Source organism: Megalobrama amblycephala, linkage group LG22 (genome assembly GCF_018812025.1).
Source record: "Megalobrama amblycephala isolate DHTTF-2021 linkage group LG22, ASM1881202v1, whole genome shotgun sequence".
In the NCBI taxonomy this organism is placed as follows: domain Eukaryota; kingdom Metazoa; phylum Chordata; class Actinopteri; order Cypriniformes; family Xenocyprididae; genus Megalobrama; species Megalobrama amblycephala.
Window position 1 is genome coordinate 1,001,572 of NC_063065.1, and position 19,316 is coordinate 1,020,887.

At 38.5% G+C, this 19,316-nt stretch overlaps 1 protein-coding gene across 1 annotated transcript; it reads left to right on the top strand.

Moving 5' to 3' along the window:
• The first annotated feature begins 1,733 nt into the window (after positions 1–1,733).
• On the top strand, positions 1,734–19,030 carry LOC125258286 (myosin-7-like). The gene is made up of 39 exons (XM_048175185.1): positions 1,734–1,802; positions 1,894–1,926; positions 2,134–2,346; positions 2,431–2,574; positions 6,013–6,169; positions 6,250–6,277; positions 6,385–6,490; positions 7,476–7,568; positions 7,667–7,730; positions 7,825–7,923; positions 8,005–8,108; positions 8,626–8,764; positions 8,862–8,980; positions 9,081–9,230; positions 9,322–9,492; positions 9,606–9,915; positions 10,001–10,080; positions 10,160–10,365; positions 10,507–10,630; positions 10,713–10,849; positions 10,930–11,185; positions 11,276–11,518; positions 11,600–11,776; positions 11,874–12,019; positions 12,363–12,453; positions 12,538–12,927; positions 13,016–13,142; positions 13,226–13,344; positions 13,462–13,658; positions 13,796–13,979; positions 14,218–14,383; positions 16,681–16,805; positions 16,966–17,274; positions 17,369–17,572; positions 17,679–17,975; positions 18,078–18,182; positions 18,313–18,408; positions 18,506–18,640; positions 18,925–19,030. The coding sequence occupies exons 3-39, from the start codon at positions 2,146–2,148 to the stop codon at positions 18,943–18,945; spliced, it is 5,820 nt and encodes a 1,939-aa protein (XP_048031142.1). The 5' UTR covers positions 1,734–1,802; positions 1,894–1,926; positions 2,134–2,145; the 3' UTR covers positions 18,946–19,030.
• The last annotated feature ends 286 nt before the right edge of the window (positions 19,031–19,316 follow it).

Here is a 19,316-nt window from a genome sequence, read left to right on the forward strand (position 1 = left end):
CATGTATTTTAATTCATTTTAATGGTTATTGTTGACTTAGGTCTATTTTTATAACCACAAAAAAAATATCTGATTACTCGATTAATTATCAAAATAATCAACCGATTACTCGATTACCAAAATAATCTATAGTGGACAGTCCTAATCTTAATGAAACTACGAGTTCATTCTGACAAGAATTGTTTTCTCGTGACTGTTGCATTTAATCAATGTGCCATTGTTTAATGCTTAATAATTACACCCACTTCAGCTTTTTAATCAAAGTTTACGTAGCAAAACTAGCTGCATGGTCTGAAGCAGAAGACAAGAAGTAGAGACACAATGGATTCCTATTTAACCCAACAAATGCAAGACCATTCTAAAGCACCCAGTGACAAAAGGAAGCTCAGATTACAAAATTCATTAGACATAAGGTTGCTCCCGTTTCTTCCATTCTTGCTCCTGAGTTCTGATAAACCAGGGTGAATAGACAGCTGAGAATGAGGCTCTGTAAAGGATGAGGGACCTAGAATAGATTGCCCAAGTGCTAAGACTAAGTAAGGTACTTGTTGAGAGGGTGCAGAATAACTGAGGGACAAGAGGTCAAGGCAGGCCAGAAACCTCACAAAAGGTCTTGAGTGATGGCTCACACGGCTCCCTAACAAATCAACGCTGCAGAGTTGACAATACATTAACGCTGTTTAGAAACAGATCTGGGGCTAAGATGGTTAGTTTGACCTGCTCTCCATGTTCTTCCTTGAATAATTGTAAGCAGCTTTGTGTTAAATTATGTATAGAAACAGTAACACTACTGTAATATATTCAGAATATATTACTTATTTCTGTAAACATACAGATAACATTTTGTATCTTGCAGAATCCATTCCATGCATTTGTTTTGTGAATCTATGTAAAGCTGAAAAATCTTTTTGAAGAACATGGTTGAACATGAATGAAGCTATTGTTTGTTTTAACTGAAAATGAGCTTTGTACAACCTGTAAAACACAAATGATGGATATAACATTGGGAAATCAAGTAAGGTCATAGCAACAAACAAGAACAAGCAAGAGTTGCAGCTGTCTCTGCATTAGGCGAGAACAAAAGGTCGCCAAGTGCAGATATTCATTGTTGCCATTACAGCTGTCTACTGACAATTTTACAGTTCCGTGACAGCCGTCTTGCTTGTGAGGCATTGTTACCTTGTCTTTATCCTTGAGCACAAAGATAAACCTGTGAAATTCCCAGTACAAGCCTGTCTCTCTTTGAGGACAGAAAATGACACGCAAAAGCATCATAGCGCATCATTGCTGAAATCTAACTGTCCAATTAAGCTTTGTACAATTTTATTAAAAAAGTGTGTGAATGTTTAACTATGGATCAGATTACATTATATATACACAAGAATCTCCACCTCTATAATGCTTTACGTACATAAAAAAAAAAAAAAAAAAAAACTTGTGAATTTACCCTATGAAAATAAGAATATATTTATATTTATTTCATATACAAAATATGAAAGTGAAGGTGTAAATTTCAGTATATTTTTTTTTAGTAAATTTCTGATATCTTAAAAAAAAAAAGATATACATATCAGACAAAAATAGCACCATTGTGATTTAGATCCTTTCTGATCTTTCGCACCACACACCACATGCTAAACTACTGTGACTCACACAGATTTTTTTCAAGCATCCAAAAAGAGCTACACACACAAGTGACCCGAACCATATACAGACGGTCAACGTCACAGTCATTGTGCCTTTATATAAAGAGATACCTTACAGCACAATACTGCAAGCTCACATCATTGTGCCATCTAAAGGTAAGAGCACAAAGAATTTAAATTAAATTGTTCAAGAGGCAATAGAATAAGATGACTTCTCATTAAAAATATTTATTTTTTTTATTGAAAGAACTTGGACTTTCTTGGGTTTGGATTTTGTCTGGTAAGGCAAGCTTTTATAAATGTCAACACATTGTGTACATATGTGTGTGTGTGTGTGTGTGTGTCTTTTTGTCAGTTGAAAGACCAATAGATAATTAGAAATATTTTATATTTTTACAATAATTGTATTTCATTTATTATTTTTCCAATATATTTTTAATTGTCAACAAGTTTTAACTTGAAGAGAATTTTGTCATCTTTGCCTCAGTCTGATTGAAAGATGGGGGATGCTGTAATGGCAGAGTTCGGGCCAGCTGCTCCGTTCTTACGAAAGTCAGATAAGGAGCGTCTGGAGGCCCAAACTCGACCCTTCGACATGAAGAAAGAGTGCTTTGTGCCCGACCCTGCGGTTGAGTACGTCAAAGCCTCCATTACCAGTAGAGACGGTGACAAAGTCACTGTTGACACTGAATTCGGGAAGGTAAGATCTGATCTCTGCACTGTGGTTAGATTGTAGATGGGAGCAAAGTGTGACTGTCAAAACATTTTTGTCTGTTATCCACAGACAGTAACTGTGAAGGAGGTTGATGTTCACCCCCAGAACCCACCAAAGTTCGATAAAATTGAGGACATGGCGATGTTCACCTTCCTGCACGAGCCCGCTGTGCTGTTTAACCTCAAAGAGCGTTACGCAGCCTGGATGATCTACGTGAGTCGAGTCTTAAAACAATCACACATTCACTTTATCTTGCATTATTTCAAATCTTCCTTTCATAGGCAAGATCTTTGAAAAAGTTGTTTTCAATCAGCTGAACAAATTCTTAAGCTTGAATGGATACTTTGACAATTTTCAATCTGATTTCTGACCACATCATAGTACAGAGACAGCGCTCAAAGATAATAAAGGATATTCGCTTAAATACTGATACAGGCAACATATAAAATCAGTGCTGGTACTACTTGATCTTAAATGAAGTGCTGCATTTGACACTGTCGATCGCAACATACTTCTTGACAGGCTGGAAAACTGGGTTGGACTTTCTGGGATGGTCCTAAAATGGTTCTGGTCATATTTAGAAGGGAGAGATTATTATGTGAGTATAGGTGACCATAAATCCATGGAATGTGGAGTCCCACAAGGCTTAATTCTTGCAGCGCTCTTGTTTAACCTGTATATGTCCCCACTGAGCCACATAATGAGAAAGAACCAAATTGTTTACCACAGCTATGCATATGACACCCAGATCTACTTAGCCCTATCACCTAACGACTACAACCCCATTGACTCCCAGTGCCAATGCATTGAAGAAATTAACAATTGGATGTGCCAAAACGTTCTTCAGTTAAACAAAGACAAAACTGAAATCATTGCATCTGGAAACAAAGATGGACTTCTCAAGGTAAACACATAGCATGAGGTTAGGGGTCTAAAAACAAAAAATCAAGTCAGGAATCTGGATATCATTCTGGAGTCAGACCTTAGTTTCAGTAGTCATGTAAAAGCAATAACTAAATCAGCATAATATAATCTCAAAAATACTGCGAGAATTTGATGCTTTGCTTCTAGCCAAGACTTAGAGAAACTTGTCCATGCTTTCATTACCAGCAGGGTGGATTATTGTAATGTATTGTATTGTATTGCCTTCCCAAACAGACTATAAGACAGCTGCTGCTCATACAGAACGCTGCTTCCAGGATTCTGAGCAGAACCAGAAAATATGAACATATCATACCAGTCCTCGGGTCGTTCCAGTTGCTTTTAGAATTGATTTTAAAGTACTGTTGTATATAAATCTAAGACCTAGGACCTCAATACATTGCAGATATGCTCATTGAATATAAACCGATAAACAGATCACTAAGATCATCAGGATCAAGTCATTTAGAAATACCAAGGGTTCACACAGTAAATTCCACAGTGTTAAACTAACACCCAAAGTGTACATATGAGTCCATCTTGCCAGGTGTTAAAAAGTAACACTGAAGCAGTGTTAAAGTTAATGAGATAATTGATTGATGATTGAGTGATGATTGACAATTAGTGGAGACACCTGATGTTAATAAGCAGAATCACTGAAGGAAAGAGAAAAAAAGGTCTTAATTGATATTTTATGGAATGTTTAATTTCAAGTCACCATGAAAGAGGTCAGCGTTTGCTTTAGTTGGGCTCTTGACTCTTTACTTTCTATTATTCATTTTTCTCTGATTGCTCTAACTTTGTGTTTGTAAAGCACATTTGTTATTAACAGAGAAAATGCGATCTGGTCATAATATAGTTAGATGATAATATAATCATGTGATGGCCTGATGTCGTTTAGAGCCTAAATCTCTGACTTTGTGCTTGATGTGTAACTTTAGTGTTAATGATTGTAGTCCTGTGACTTTACAGCTTGAGATCCAACAACAGTATGATTTTTTTTTTTTGGAGAATAATACATTATGAATCAAAGCCATAGTGTTTAAACACACACAGACATCAAGAGTCAGCATATGATTCTCAAGAACGGTGATGATAATTAAATACAAAATACTGACAAACAGATCAACTCTGAACATCACAAAACAAGCTACTGTCACAACAAAACAACAGAAAAATAAAGCAAACATGAACAATCTATGAAAATTACAGGACAATTCAGCTGCATAATTTATTCATGCAGCAATGCATGATGGGAGCCATGGATAAGTTTTGATTGGTGGCTCCCATCATGCACTGCAACATGAAGCACTTTGTTTGATTGTCACCATTGTTGAGGATCATATGCTGATTCTTGATGTCTGTGTGTTTTTAAAAAAAAAAAACCTTTCAGATTATAAAAGCTCTGCTGGATCTCAAGTGTTAACAGATTTACTATAAAGAAATAATATAACATCTATATCACCAGTTAATACTGAATGTCACCAATGAATCTGGCCATTTCACAATGAGAAAACACAACCATTATGACTGTGCTTCCCAAAGCATTGTAAACCTAAATTGATCAACTTCGGCTCACTGCACTTTTGGGAAACACAGCTCAGACCATATTTTCTCTGACCATAACAAAAGTGCTTTACAAACATAAAGTTGGACCAGCCAGAGAAAAATTAATAATAAAAGGTAAAGAGTCAAGAGCCCAACTAAAGCAAACGCTGACCTCTTTCATGGTGACTTGAAATGAAACATTCCAGAAAACATTAATTAACCCTTTTTTTTCTCTTTCCTTCAATGATTCTGCTTATTATCATCAGGTGTCTCCACTAATTGTCAATCATCACTCAATCATCAATCAATTATCTCATTAACTTTAACACCGCTTCAGTGTTACTTTTTAACACCCGGGAAGATGGAGTCATATGTACACTTTGGGTGTTAATTTAACACTGGGGATTTTACTGTGCACTCAAAGCAAGTGCTTTTGGCTATTATGTCAGCCGAAGCTGGAACCAGATTCCATAAGAGATCAGCTCCAACAATATTCACATTCAAATCCAGACTCAAAACACTTCTGTTTTGCTGTGCATTTATTGAATGTACACTGTGCCACTGTACGTCCAACTGACAGCACCTTATCTTATATATCTTTTTATTATTTCAGTCCTTTTTATAACTGTTTTAATTATCCTTGTTTATATTTTTGGTTAAGATTTTATTTATCATTGATTAGGCCTGTCTGGTTGGAAGAGTTGGGAGAATTGGGAAATGAGATGGTGAGTTTACGCACACACTCAGTGTGGGACACCAGGTCCTTGGAGGCAGGCTGGTGTTTTACCGAAAGCCATCAGAGGCAGACGGTTGGTGATAACTCCACTCCATTAAGGGGTCGGAGGTCTCCACTCCATTGAGGGGTCGGAGGGACACTGGAAGCCATCAGAGGCAAAAGGTGTCGGAATAACTCCTCTCCATTGAAGGGTAGGAAGTCAATAGGAAGCTGGGAGTTGCTACTAGTGTGTCTCATGAATCAAAACTCAATGACTCCTCCATTCAGACAGGAGAGCACCAAATTTAGAGATCCAGGTAGTCAGGCATGATATTTCTATTTCTTATGCATATATTGTGATTGTTTTATGATTATTTTAATTCCTTTTTAAGTAAAACACTTTGAATTACCATTGTGTATGAAATGTGCTATATAAATAAACCTGCCTTGCCTTGCCTTGCCTATAGACCTACTCTGGGCTCTTCTGTGTCACTGTGAATCCCTACAAGTGGTTGCCAGTGTACAACCAGGAAGTCGTCAATGCCTATAGAGGCAAGAAGAGGAGTGAAGCTCCTCCTCACATCTTCTCCATCTCAGACAATGCCTACCAGTACATGCTGTCAGGTGATGATCTGACTTGTAATTTTTGGAGATTTCTAATGAAATTTCAAATGCTAAGGTTCCTTTGTTTTATTTTCTCACAGACAGAGAAAACCAGTCTGTCCTGATCACGTAAGCAATACATATTTACATGACATAGCATAATATTCCTCCTTTCACCAACATTTCTTTCTATGCTGCATTTTATCAGCCTTTTAATTAACCTATTTTATTCTAAGTGGAGAATCCGGTGCTGGAAAGACTGTGAACACTAAAAGAGTGATCCAGTACTTTGCGAGCATTGCAGCAACGTCTGGCAAGAAGGATCCATCACAGGAGAAAAAGGTGCTTAATAATAATAAAAAAAGGCTCATTATGGATGAATGAATATACCTTCTATATAGCATACCATACAAAAACATAATTACTAAATTTATGGTGTCTTCATATATTAAATGCTGGAGTCACAAATTGTCATCATTTGATACTCCCTTACTTGTACCATATTGCAATGCATTTACACATAAACAATCAACAACATTTTCTCAATTATTTTCCCTATAATATACTGTAACTTAAATTCTCTATGGATAATTATTATTATTTTTTACAAGACTACATAATGCAGGGCTCTAGACTCATTCTTCACACTGGTCGCACTGGTGCGACTAAATTTCTCAGTTGGTCGCACCGAGTTACAACTTGGTCGCACACTTTTTTTATATAAATCATAATGACCTTGCATGTTGATGAATCATTCTCTTAATTTGTATGTGCTGGTTTTGCATTGATGTAGCTACAGATTGACAGTGATTAAAAACTTGATATTAGCAAAATATCAACAAGCATAAATTTAAAAGAAAACATTTCTAAAATAGTCATATATAACCCATATAACAAAAGTATTATTGCCATTATTTCCATGGCGACATGTTGTGCTTGTCACATGACATGCCACAGCCACAATAGCAGTCTATGGCAGATAAATCACTTTTATTTTGCGTTTCCTTTTTTATTCAAAATATTCACAAACTTGTTGGCTATGTTGGCAGCGCCAGCCATTTGAATTCATCACGTGATGCACTGAACATTCTAATCACACCAGTGTGATCGTATGCTCCAGGGACCACACTTGACAGCCAGGCAACAAAACTCACATGCACTTGCACCAACACGACCGTGTGAAATTTTAACTCGCACGTTTAAAATAAAAACGATTGCATTTGCGACCATTTTGCTCACAGTCTAGAGTCCAGTAATGTCAGAAAATATGCACTGCTGTAAGTACATCAAATGTTGTAGACACTAATTATTATAAAATGATTCTCAGGGTACTCTGGAGGATCAAATCATCCAGTGTAATCCTGCTCTGGAGGCTTTTGGTAATGCCAAGACCATCAGAAATGACAACTCCTCCAGATTTGTAAGTGTGGTTTACATTGATGTTCTTATTCTATATTGGTTTCCATGATATATTATTTGAGCATGTTATGTATTGTATTATTTACTTTTTATTTACAGGGTAAATTTATCCGTATCCATTTTGGTGTCAGTGGAAAGTTATCTTCTGCTGACATTGAGACTTGTAAGTACTTTACTGCCCAACATCATTCCAACAAATCACACATTTATGAAATGTCTAACTGTATTAATGTTCATCTATTTATTAATGCATTTAGATCTGCTGGAGAAGTCTCGTGTCACTTTTCAGCTCAAGGCTGAGAGAGACTACCACATCTTCTATCAGATTCTGTCCCAGAGAAGACCAGAACTGCTGGGTAAAATTACTCATCATTTCTAATAACATCACCATCTCTAATTAGAAGTCTTTTCTGATCTTAGTTCTAATTTCTCCTTAGAAATGCTGCTCATCACCAACAACCCCTTTGACTACGCCTTCATCTCCCAAGGAGAGACACAAGTGGCTTCAATTAATGATGGTGACGAGCTGATGGCCACTGATGTGAGTGTTTGTTAAATCATAGGCAGTTCACAATACAAGATACCAATTTATAAATTTTTTATTTATTTAATTTTTATTTATTATTATAAAAAATAGTCCACCCAGCATTTGCAATTTGTTCTCCATTAAAACATTTGACAACTTGTATGACTGGGTTTCTGCTGTGGAGCATGAATTGATAATGTCCTGGCCAGGACATTATAAGGACAGTTCTATACAATAAAAGCATATCATGATCAGGGGCTGTCAATGAATAAAAAAAATGGGCACCATAAAAGGTCCACACATAGTCCACATAGTCATGTGACTGTGTGAGGAAAAGAACAGAGTGAACACGCTCTCCTTTTGTGTTTTACAGAAGAAATTAAGTCATAAGAGCGGCTTGAAAGAGAGTAATTGATTCTCTTGGCCAGTCTATTCTTTAAAAGTATAAAGAAAGACTTCTAATGTACTTGCAAAAAAGTAGAATATGAAACATTTGCCATGAAATTTAACATGCTCTGTACATTTGATGTAGGAAGCTTTTGATGTGTTGGGCTTCACCAATGAAGAGAAGAACAGCATCTATAAGCTGACTGGTGCCGTCATGCACTACGGCAACATGAAGTTCAAACAGAAGCAAAGAGAGGAACAGGCCGAGGCTGATGGGACTGAGGGTCAGTATAACTTGGAATCTCAGCTTTATAAAAGAAAAAAAAAAGTCTAAGACATGTTGAATATAGTGTCATAGCTCTGTATTCTTTTAACATGTAGATGCTGACAAAGTCTCATACCTAATGGGCCTAAATTCAGCTGACTTGATCAAGGGTTTGTGCCACCCAAGAGTCAAAGTAGGAAATGAGTGGGTCACCAAGGGACAGAATGTCCAGCAGGTAATGAATAAAAAGAATAATCTAATGGGCATTAGAGTTTTCAGCATTATAGCTCCTTTTGCAATGTGTCTCATGCAAAATTCAATCTTTTTTTTATTAGGTGTATTACTCTATTGGCGCTCTGGCAAAGTCAGTGTACGAAAAGATGTTCCTCTGGATGGTTGTGAGAATCAACCAATCCCTGGACACCAAACAGCCTCGCCAGTACTTCATTGGTGTGCTGGACATTGCTGGATTTGAGATCTTTGATGTAAGCTGAAATCAACTGATTATTGTTATTCAAGAACAAATCCAACAATCATAGCAACCCATTGTGATTATGCAATATATTCCACCTGCAGTTCAACACCTTTGAGCAGCTGTGCATCAACTTCACTAATGAGAAGTTGCAGCAGTTCTTCAACCACCACATGTTTGTGCTGGAGCAAGAGGAATACAAGAAGGAGGGCATTGAGTGGGAGTTTATTGACTTTGGCATGGACTTGCAGGCTTGTATTGAGCTTATTGAGAAGGTGAGTGAATATTATGTTGATGATTATACTGTGAGGGGAAAAATAAAATTTTTCAGTATTAACTCGTGTGGAAAAAATATATATTGACTGTCACAATCTACAATTCATTGTAGCCCATGGGTATCATGTCCATCCTTGAAGAGGAGTGCATGTTCCCCAAAGCCAGTGATTCAACATTTAAAGCTAAGCTTTATGACAACCATATGGGGAAAAATCCAAACTTCCAGAAGCCCAGGATTGTCAAGGGTAAACCAGAGGCACATTTCTCCCTGGTTCACTATGCTGGCACTGTGGACTACAACATCTGTAACTGGCTGGTGAAGAACAAGGACCCTCTCAATGAGACGGTTGTAGGGTTGTTCCAGAAGTCAACTCTTAAACTGTTGTCTATTCTGTTTGCTAATTATGCCAGTGCTGACTCAGGTAAGTACACACATAAGTGTGACATGAAAAAATAATAAGCACTACTTTCACTGTTTAATAATAACAAAAATCATTTATTTCACAGCTGCAGATTCTGGAGGTAAGGCTGGCAAAGGTGCCAAAAAGAAGGGTTCTTCCTTCCAGACGGTGTCAGCCCTCCATAGGGTATGAAATAATATAACAATATATTGTTTCACAAGGTTTTATTGCATATAAATCTAAATCCTCTGTGGTCTACCAACAGGAGAACTTGAACAAGCTGATGACCAACTTGAGGTCAACTCACCCTCACTTTGTGCGCTGCATCATCCCCAATGAGACCAAGACTCCTGGGGCGATGGAGAATCCTCTGGTCATGCACCAGCTGCGCTGTAACGGTGTGCTGGAGGGCATCAGGATCTGCAGAAAGGGATTCCCCAACAGGATCCTGTATGGAGATTTCAAGCAACGGTTAGTATGAAACCAAATAGCTTTCATGTCTTACAAAATTTCATGTATGACTCCAAGTTATTGCAAGTTGTAAATTTAAGCATTTACTAGAATAAAAATAAATACATATAAAAAATAATTGTTAATGTGTTTTTCTTATAGATACCGCATCCTAAATCCTGCTGCTATCCCTGAGGGTCAGTTCATTGATAACAAGAAGGGTGCAGAAAAACTTCTGGGCTCTCTGGACATCGATCACAACCAGTACAAGTTAGGACATACTAAGGTATTTTTATATTAACATTAACTTTTTCCAAAGCCACTTTTCCCATTGTCACCCTTTTGACACAGAATTCTTTACTATTTAGGTCTTTTTTAAGGCTGGTCTTCTGGGTACTCTTGAGGAGATGCGAGATGACCGTCTTGCACTTATTATAACTGGAATTCAGTCCAGGGCTCGTGGTTTTCTATCAAGAATTGAGTTCCAGAAAATTGTGGAAAGAAGGTTAGATTTTTGCTCTTTAATATATTCTCTAAGTTACATTTAAAATGCAAGACTGAACATTTTTATTTAATAATCTACAGAGATTCTTTGTTGGTGATCCAGTGGAATGTACGCGCCTTCATGGGGGTCAAGAATTGGCCCTGGATGAAGCTCTACTTCAAGATCAAACCTCTGCTGAAAAGTGCAGAGACTGAGAAAGAAATGGCCAACATGAAGGAGGAATTCACCAAGTTGAAGGAGGCTTATGCCAAATCTGAAACTCGCAGAAAGGAGCTTGAGGAAAAGATGGTTTCTCTTCTCCAAGAGAAGAATGACCTGCAGCTTGCAGTGCAGTCTGTAAGTTCACATTTAACTCTGCACTTTTTTTACATTTTCACAAGTCAGAAAACAAAATAAGTTTTCAACTTTTTTTTTTCATTTTGATAGGAGCAAGATAATCTTACAGATGCTGAGGAGAGATGTGAGGGTCTGATCAAGAGCAAGATCCAGCTTGAGGCCAAAGTCAAAGAAATGACTGAGAGACTGGAGGATGAAGAGGAAATGAATTCTGAGCTGACTGCAAAGAAACGAAAGCTGGAGGATGAATGTTCTGAGCTCAAGAAGGACATTGATGATCTTGAGCTCACTCTGGCCAAAGTGGAGAAAGAGAAACATGCCACTGAGAACAAGGTCAGTTTTCAACACCGAACCTGTTAGTGATGCAAGAATGGTGTGTTAAGTGTCCATTCATACAATGGCACATTTCTACAGGTTAAAAACCTGACAGAAGAGATGGCAGCTTTGGATGAGATCATTGCTAAGCTGACCAAGGAGAAGAAAGCTCTTCAGGAGGCCCATCAGCAAACGCTGGATGACCTCCAGAGTGAGGAGGACAAAGTCAACACGCTTACCAAAGCTAAAGCCAAGCTGGAGCAACAAGTGGATGATGTAAGGGCCAGAAAACATAAGACTAGAATTAAAATGAGGAGCTTTTTTTTTAAAAATAATTGTTTAAACATTTTTATATTTTTTGGATGAAATATAGCTCGAAGGTTCTTTGGAACAAGAAAAGAAAATTCGCATGGATCTTGAGAGAGCTAAAAGAAAGCTTGAGGGTGACTTGAAGTTGACTCAAGAGAATGTGATGGATTTGGAAAATGATAAGCAGCAGATGGAGGAGCGGCTAAAGAAGTAATATATATTATATATTATAGCATATAAAACCATATTTGGTCAATAAGGTTCCATCTGACCTTAGTCAACTACATTATTTAACATGAATCAATAATGAAAAACACTTTTTAAGCATTTATTATTCTTAGGTGATGTAAATTTAAACATTTCCTAACACATTATCAAAAATCGAAATTTAATATTGTTAATACTGTAAATATTAATAAATGGGCCTGAGCTGACATAAGCTAACAATGAAAACTTTTATTTTTCATTAATTAATGTTAAAGTTTAATAAATACTGTGACACATGTATTGTTCATTGTTAGTTAATGCTGTTTGATGCAATATCTAATGGCAGGAAAGACTTTGAAATAAGCCAGCTCAATAGCAAGATTGAAGATGGACAAGCTTTGGAGTCCCAACTCCAGAAAAAACTGAAAGAGTTGCAGGTAAACTTTACATGACTTAATAATATAAGACAGTTGGATAGTTAGGAATTTTAACCTTAATTTTGAATTTATGCACATTACTAGGCCAGAATTGAAGAGCTTGAGGAAGAGCTGGAGGCTGAGAGAGCTGCTCGCGCTAAAGTTGAGAAACAGAGAGCCGATCTGTCCAGAGAACTGGAGGAGATCAGTGAGAGGTTGGAGGAGGCTGGTGGAGCCACTGCTTCCCAGATTGAGATGAACAAGAAACGTGAAGCTGAGTTCCAGAAAGTGCGCAGAGACCTTGAAGAGGCCACTCTGCAACATGAGGCCACTGCAGCTACACTGAGGAAGAAACATGCAGACAGTGTGGCTGATCTGGGAGAGCAGATTGACAACCTCCAGAGAGTGAAGCAGAAGCTGGAGAAAGAGAAGAGTGAACTCAGACTGGAACTGGACGATGTGGTCACCAACATGGAGCAGCTTGTAAAGGCAAAGGTGAGTGAGAGAAATTATGCTGAGAGTCTATTACATATGTATTGTCAGTCAAAGAAAGCAATCAACTATGACATAATTTATCATCAAGACAAACTTGGAGAAAATGTGCAGAACTCTGGAAGACCAGATGAGTGAGTACAGAACCAAGGCTGAGGAAGGTCAGCGCACAATCAATGATTTCACCATGCAAAAAGCCAAGCTGCAAACTGAAAATGGTAAGAACACAAAATATTGTGTTATGTTACCAACTGTACCATAATGATACTTGGAGAAAATATTTTTTTAATATTACATTCAGGTGAACTCTCCAGACAGCTTGAGGAGAAAGACTCTCTGGTATCTCAGTTGACCAGAGGCAAGCAGTCCTACACTCAGCAAATTGAAGACCTCAAAAGACAGCTAGAAGAAGAAATCAAGGTTTTTCAAAATCTCCATCTAAGTCTAAATTTTTTGCTAAAGACATAAAAATTCACTATTCACTGCTGTAATAAACCACTGACCCCAATTTTATTTTTCATTTATTTACTTTTTCAGGCTAAGAATGCCTTGGCCCATGCAGTTCAGTCTGCTCGTCATGATGCTGATCTGCTAAGAGAGCAGTTTGAGGAGGAGCAAGAAGCCAAGGCTGAGCTGCAGCGCAGTATGTCCAAGGCAAACTCTGAGGTGGCTCAGTGGAGAACCAAGTATGAAACTGATGCCATCCAGAGGACTGAGGAGCTGGAAGAAGCAAAGTAAGAAACAAACAATATTTAAATGTTAAAAGAGTCTGGTCTTTAGTGATGAGACACTTTTCTGAATTTTTTGCTATAGTTTGTGGCATTTTTTTAGATGTTCAAACACAATTTAATCAATGAATTGATTATTACAGGAAGAAATTGGCTCAGCGTCTGCAAGATGCTGAAGAAGCTGTGGAAGCTGTTAATGCTAAATGCTCCTCTCTTGAGAAGACCAAGCACAGGCTGCAGAATGAAATTGAAGATCTCATGGTGGATGTGGAGAGATCCAATGCTGCTGCTGCTGCTCTGGACAAGAAGCAAAGAAACTTTGATAAAGTAAGGAGAGAAAGTACATTTTATCATTAGCTGGAAAAATTAGCCATATATTTACAAAACAAAATACCATGTAAAATATCAAATAGCATTGAAAATGTTCAATTTTAAATTGATACTAAATGTAAATTTCTAACTATGGATAGGGTCTAGTACTTCAGGGTCTATTCTTTACTACAAAGCCACTTGACCAAAACTGCACTGCTCTCATTGGCCTTTTGGCCTTGTTAAATTTAACCAGGTCCTGGCTGAGTGGAAGCAGAAGTATGAGGAATCCCAAACTGAACTGGAAAGTGCTCAAAAAGAAGCTAGATCTCTGAGCACTGAACTCTTTAAATTGAAAAACTCATATGAGGAGTCATTGGACCACCTGGAGAGCATGAAGAGGGAGAACAAGAATCTCCAAGGTAAGAGAAGTTTTACAATTCCAAACCATTACTTTTTAATTACGGCCCAAGCCACTAATGGTGCAGGGCCCTCTTGATACCCTAAGGATTCTTATTAGGGCCCAAGCCACTCAGGAACAGGGCCCTTTTATTTTTCTAAGGAATTTTTTTTTTTTTCCGTCATCTGGGTTTTTTGGGGGGCCTTAACATGCTCAAAAACATTGAGGACGTAAAATTGCGAGCAAATTTTTGATATCTTGAACGGTTTGGTCGTGGCGAGGCAACAAATTTATGGCGAGAAAAGGTAAACATGAAATGTGTTTTAACCTCTGCATACATTGATTGATTTTTATGAAACTTCAGCTGTGTGCTCATTGTAGGAAGCCGATCACATGGATGTGACTATTGTGAGTCAAAGTTATAGCGCCATCAACTGGCAGCAGGAAGTGTGTCAGGATTGTCATCCAGTAGACATGGGCAAAGCCTCAGAAAAAGGCAGAAAGGAGGGCCTCTCTAGTGCCACCTTTTGAAAAGAAATGGGGGGTTAGTTTAACCTATAGTCACCAAACTCGATACACACATTGTTCTCATTAAGCCAGACAACTTTCTAATTTACAGTCATTAGCTCTGACCAACAGGAAGTCTGATATTTTGGTTTGAATGTGGATTTTTTTCTCTGTGACTTATGACATTCTATGACATGAAATTCTAAATTCATCAAAATCTTATGGATGTGGCTGTTGTGGTTTGTGATCATATGGGCACCAGCTGCTGCAGTAAATGTGGTGTATTCAAATAACTTTGACATAGTCCTTTTATGTTTACACCTTTTAAATGCCTATTGCCCGCTGTGCACAGTTGCCCTGAAGCCACCAGGGTGGCGGTGCCACCGGGCTTGGGCCCGCCATCGCTGCTTGCAGCTATATATATAAAAAAAAAAAATCAAACTTCCAGGGCTTTTTGGGGCCCTGAACATGCTCAAAAACTCTTAAAACTTTGCACACACATTGGAATCTGCGGCCATCAGGGCTGGGCAGAAGCTGGTACCCGGGCGTGGCAGGGGGGCTCGACAGTGCCTCCTTGAATGGGATCCAAAAACTTGGCCATATATCAAACATGCTTGCATGTATAAGTATGAAACTCGGTACACATATAGACCTCGGTACACATATAGGCCGAACAACTTTCGTGCTCTAAGTTATACGCCAGCTCAACAGGAAGTTGGCTATTGCAGGTTGTTTGAAAAACGCATGCTCTGGAATTTGATATACTCCTCCTAGGCGATTAATCCGATCACCACCAAACTCAGTCAGAATGAAGTCAAGACATTGAGGATGCTAAATTGCCAGCGGATTTTTGATATCTCAAACGGTTTGGCCATGGAAAGGCAACAAATTTAAGGCGAGAAAAGAGAAACAGGAAGTGTTATAACTTCTGCATACATTAATTGTTGTTTATGAAACTTCAGCTGTGTGTTCATTGTGCAAGGCAGATCACGTGGATGTGACTATTGTGAGTCAAAGTTATAGAGCCACCAACTGGCAGCAGGAAGTGTGTCACTTTCAACATGCTTTGAGATCACCCTCTTATTTTTACCCATCAGAATAATGTCAAAACATGGCAGATGTAGACCTTTGAAAAGAATCGTGATATCTCCTCAAACACTGTTGCCATGGCAACACATCAAACTTGAATATTAGTTTTGGATGCTTTTGAGACTCTTAGCATACTTCAAATTGCATGAAACTCAACACACACACACGAGGATTGTTATCCAGTAGACATGGGCAAAGCCTTAGAAACGGGCGGGGAGGAGGGACTCTATAGCGCCACATTGTAGTGCAGTAAATGTAGAGTGAATTTGACATAGTCCTTTAAAGTTTAACCGTTTTAAATGCCTATTGCCCGCTGTGCACAGCTGCCCTCAAGCCACCGGGGTGGCGGTGCCACTGGGCTTGGGCCCGCCATCGCTGCTTGCAGCTATATTTTTTTTGTTTTTACACTTTTTGTTATACTAGTTGATACTCACTTCACATCCTGATAGCAATCAATAATAGAAGTGGTCTAAATATATAAAACATGTACACATAAATACTGTGAAAGTCTAAGGACCAAAAAATGTTTGTTCAATCGGTCCGAATGCAATGATACAATGTCCTACACTCCTGAAGGAGGCGTGGCTTTGGAAAGTGCTCTGAAGGGAGGGTGGGATCTCATTCTTTTAAAGCTAGCTTGCTATTGCTAGTCTCTCTGAAACTACTGCCTACTATGCTTAATTGCTTATATATCTGAGCATACATGTTATTTCTATTGCACAGAGGAAATTTCTGACCTGACTGAGCAAATTGGTGAGAGTGGGAAGAATATTCATGAGCTGGAGAAACTTAGAAAACAACTGGAGCAGGAGAAACAAGAGATACAAACTGCTCTGGAGGAGGCTGAGGTAAAAAGAACAATCATTTTCCTCCCAAAATTCTTATTCCTTTGACAACTCTTTGATTTAAATCAAGCTATTAAAGCAAATGGTCATTCCACCCTAAAACACAGAGCTAAACAAATCTTTAAATTTCAATAATAACAAACACCGATTTTACTCTTCATAGGGTTCCCTTGAACATGAGGAAGGCAAGATACTTAGAGCTCAGCTGGAGTTCAATCAAGTCAAAGCTGATATTGAACGTAAGCTGACGGAGAAAGATGAAGAGATGGAGCAGGCCAAGAGGAACCAGCAGAGAGTGGTGGATACCCTGCAGAGCTCACTGGAATCAGAGACTCGCAGCAGGAATGAAGCTCTCAGGCTAAAGAAGAAGATGGAGGGAGACCTCAATGAGATGGAGATTCAGCTCAGCCAGGCTAACAGGCAGGCAGCAGAAGCCCAGAAGCAACTCAAAGGACTTCATGGACATCTCAAAGTATGATTAATCTTCAAATCAAGATTTTATGATGCTTAGGTGAAATCCAACATAGTTCTTCAGTCTTTTCATTAGTAAAATTTGTACTCTACAGGATGCCCAACTGCAACTAGATGATGCTCTTCGTGGTAATGATGATCTAAAAGAGAACATTGCCATTGTGGAGAGACGCAACAATCTGCTGCAGGCTGAACTGGATGAGCTGAGATCCCTTGTGGAACAGACTGAGAGAGGAAGGAAACTGGCTGAGCAGGAACTGCTGGATGTCAGTGAGAGAGTTCAGCTCCTGCATTCTCAGGTATGACACATTTGCACTAGAAAAACACAAGTAAAACCTTTAAACCCTCTCTTAGTAAACAATATAAACTAGAAATTACATGCATGTCAGTATTCTCTATGTTCAGAATACCAGCCTACTGAATCAGAAGAAGAAGCTGGAGGGAGATAATACTCAGCTTCAGACTGAGGTTGAGGAGGCAGTGCAGGAGTGCAGGAATGCTGAGGAAAAAGCCAAGAAGGCCATCACTGATGCTGCCATGATGGCTGAGGAGCTGAAGAAGGAGCAGGACACCAGTGCTCATCTGGAGCGCATGAAGAAGAACATGGAGCAGACCATCAAGGACCTGCAGCATCGTCTGGATGAAGCTGAGCAGATCGCCATGAAGGGTGGCAAGAAGCAGGTCCAGAAACTGGAAGTCAGGGTAAGTTGCTGATGTTTTTAGAAACAAGTATACAGTGTTTTCTGTAAAATGCTTATTCTAAAATTTTAAAGTTTGATACTAAAATTGTTACACATTTGTTAGGTCAGAGAGCTGGAAAGTGAGGTGGAGATAGAACAGAGAAAGGCCAGTGACTCTGTCAAGGGAATACGTAAATATGAGAGACGCATCAAGGAGCTCACCTACCAGGTAGGGAAAATATTACCTACTAACAATTTTGCCCCTGGTTGATTTGATCAATGTATCTATTGAAAATAAAAATGCTGTCTTACAGTATTAAAATGTATACTGGATATGCTAAAAACATATCTTTGAATAGACTGAGGAAGACCGAAAGAATCTGGCTCGCCTGCAGGACCTGGTGGACAAACTCCAGCTGAAGGTCAAATCCTACAAGAGAGCTGCTGAGGAGGCGGTGAGTATTTTCCCCTTGCTGGTGCCATCATATGATACAACTTCTGCAGTAATTGTATCTTTTAATTTTCACAAATGCTGTTGTGTGTAATCTTTAGGAAGAACAAGCCAATTCCAACCTGGGCAAGTTCCGTAAGCTTCAGCATGAGCTGGATGAGGCAGAGGAGAGGGCTGATATTGCTGAATCTCAGGTCAACAAGCTGAGAGCCAAGAGCCGTGATACAGGATCCAAGGTACTTAAAACAAGTGATTTTGTTCACAAAAATAAAAACCTCAGAGAAGCCACAAATAAATACTCACAGTTATGTCAACTTGATAGGTCAACTCTATATCTGCACTTTTAGTGACTTTAGGATGTGAATTGCTACTAGTAGTTTTAACAACCACACTTGATGAAAATGCATTTTGGCTATTGGCAAAAAAATGCCATCAATGTCGATTAGCTGTGTACAGTTTAAATGATTTTGAACTGGATCAGCTAAACTAACATTCTTTTGACATGTTTTCTTTCTGACAGAAGGGGGCTGATGAGGAGTGAAAATATTAGATGGATCTCTCTAAACATGGATTGCTGTGACGATCTCTTCTGTAGTTCTGTAGAATAAACCAGACATGAAATTGAATACCTCATCCTCTTTTGTCTTTTTTTTTTTTTTTTTAACAATATAGACATTTTAATACAATGTAGACAATATCCTAACATGATCCTGAACACAACAATAAATCAGTTGCCTGAATGTACTGTATGTGCCACAGACTAGGCTGTCTAGTCTAATATCTAATTCAAACTGAACACAAAATGTTCTTAACATGTCCTTTGAATTAGGGTCAACAATACAAAGACACAGGGTGGTTACCAATTTTACCAAACTATTGAAAACCACATAATGCATATTAATTTGTAAGCCC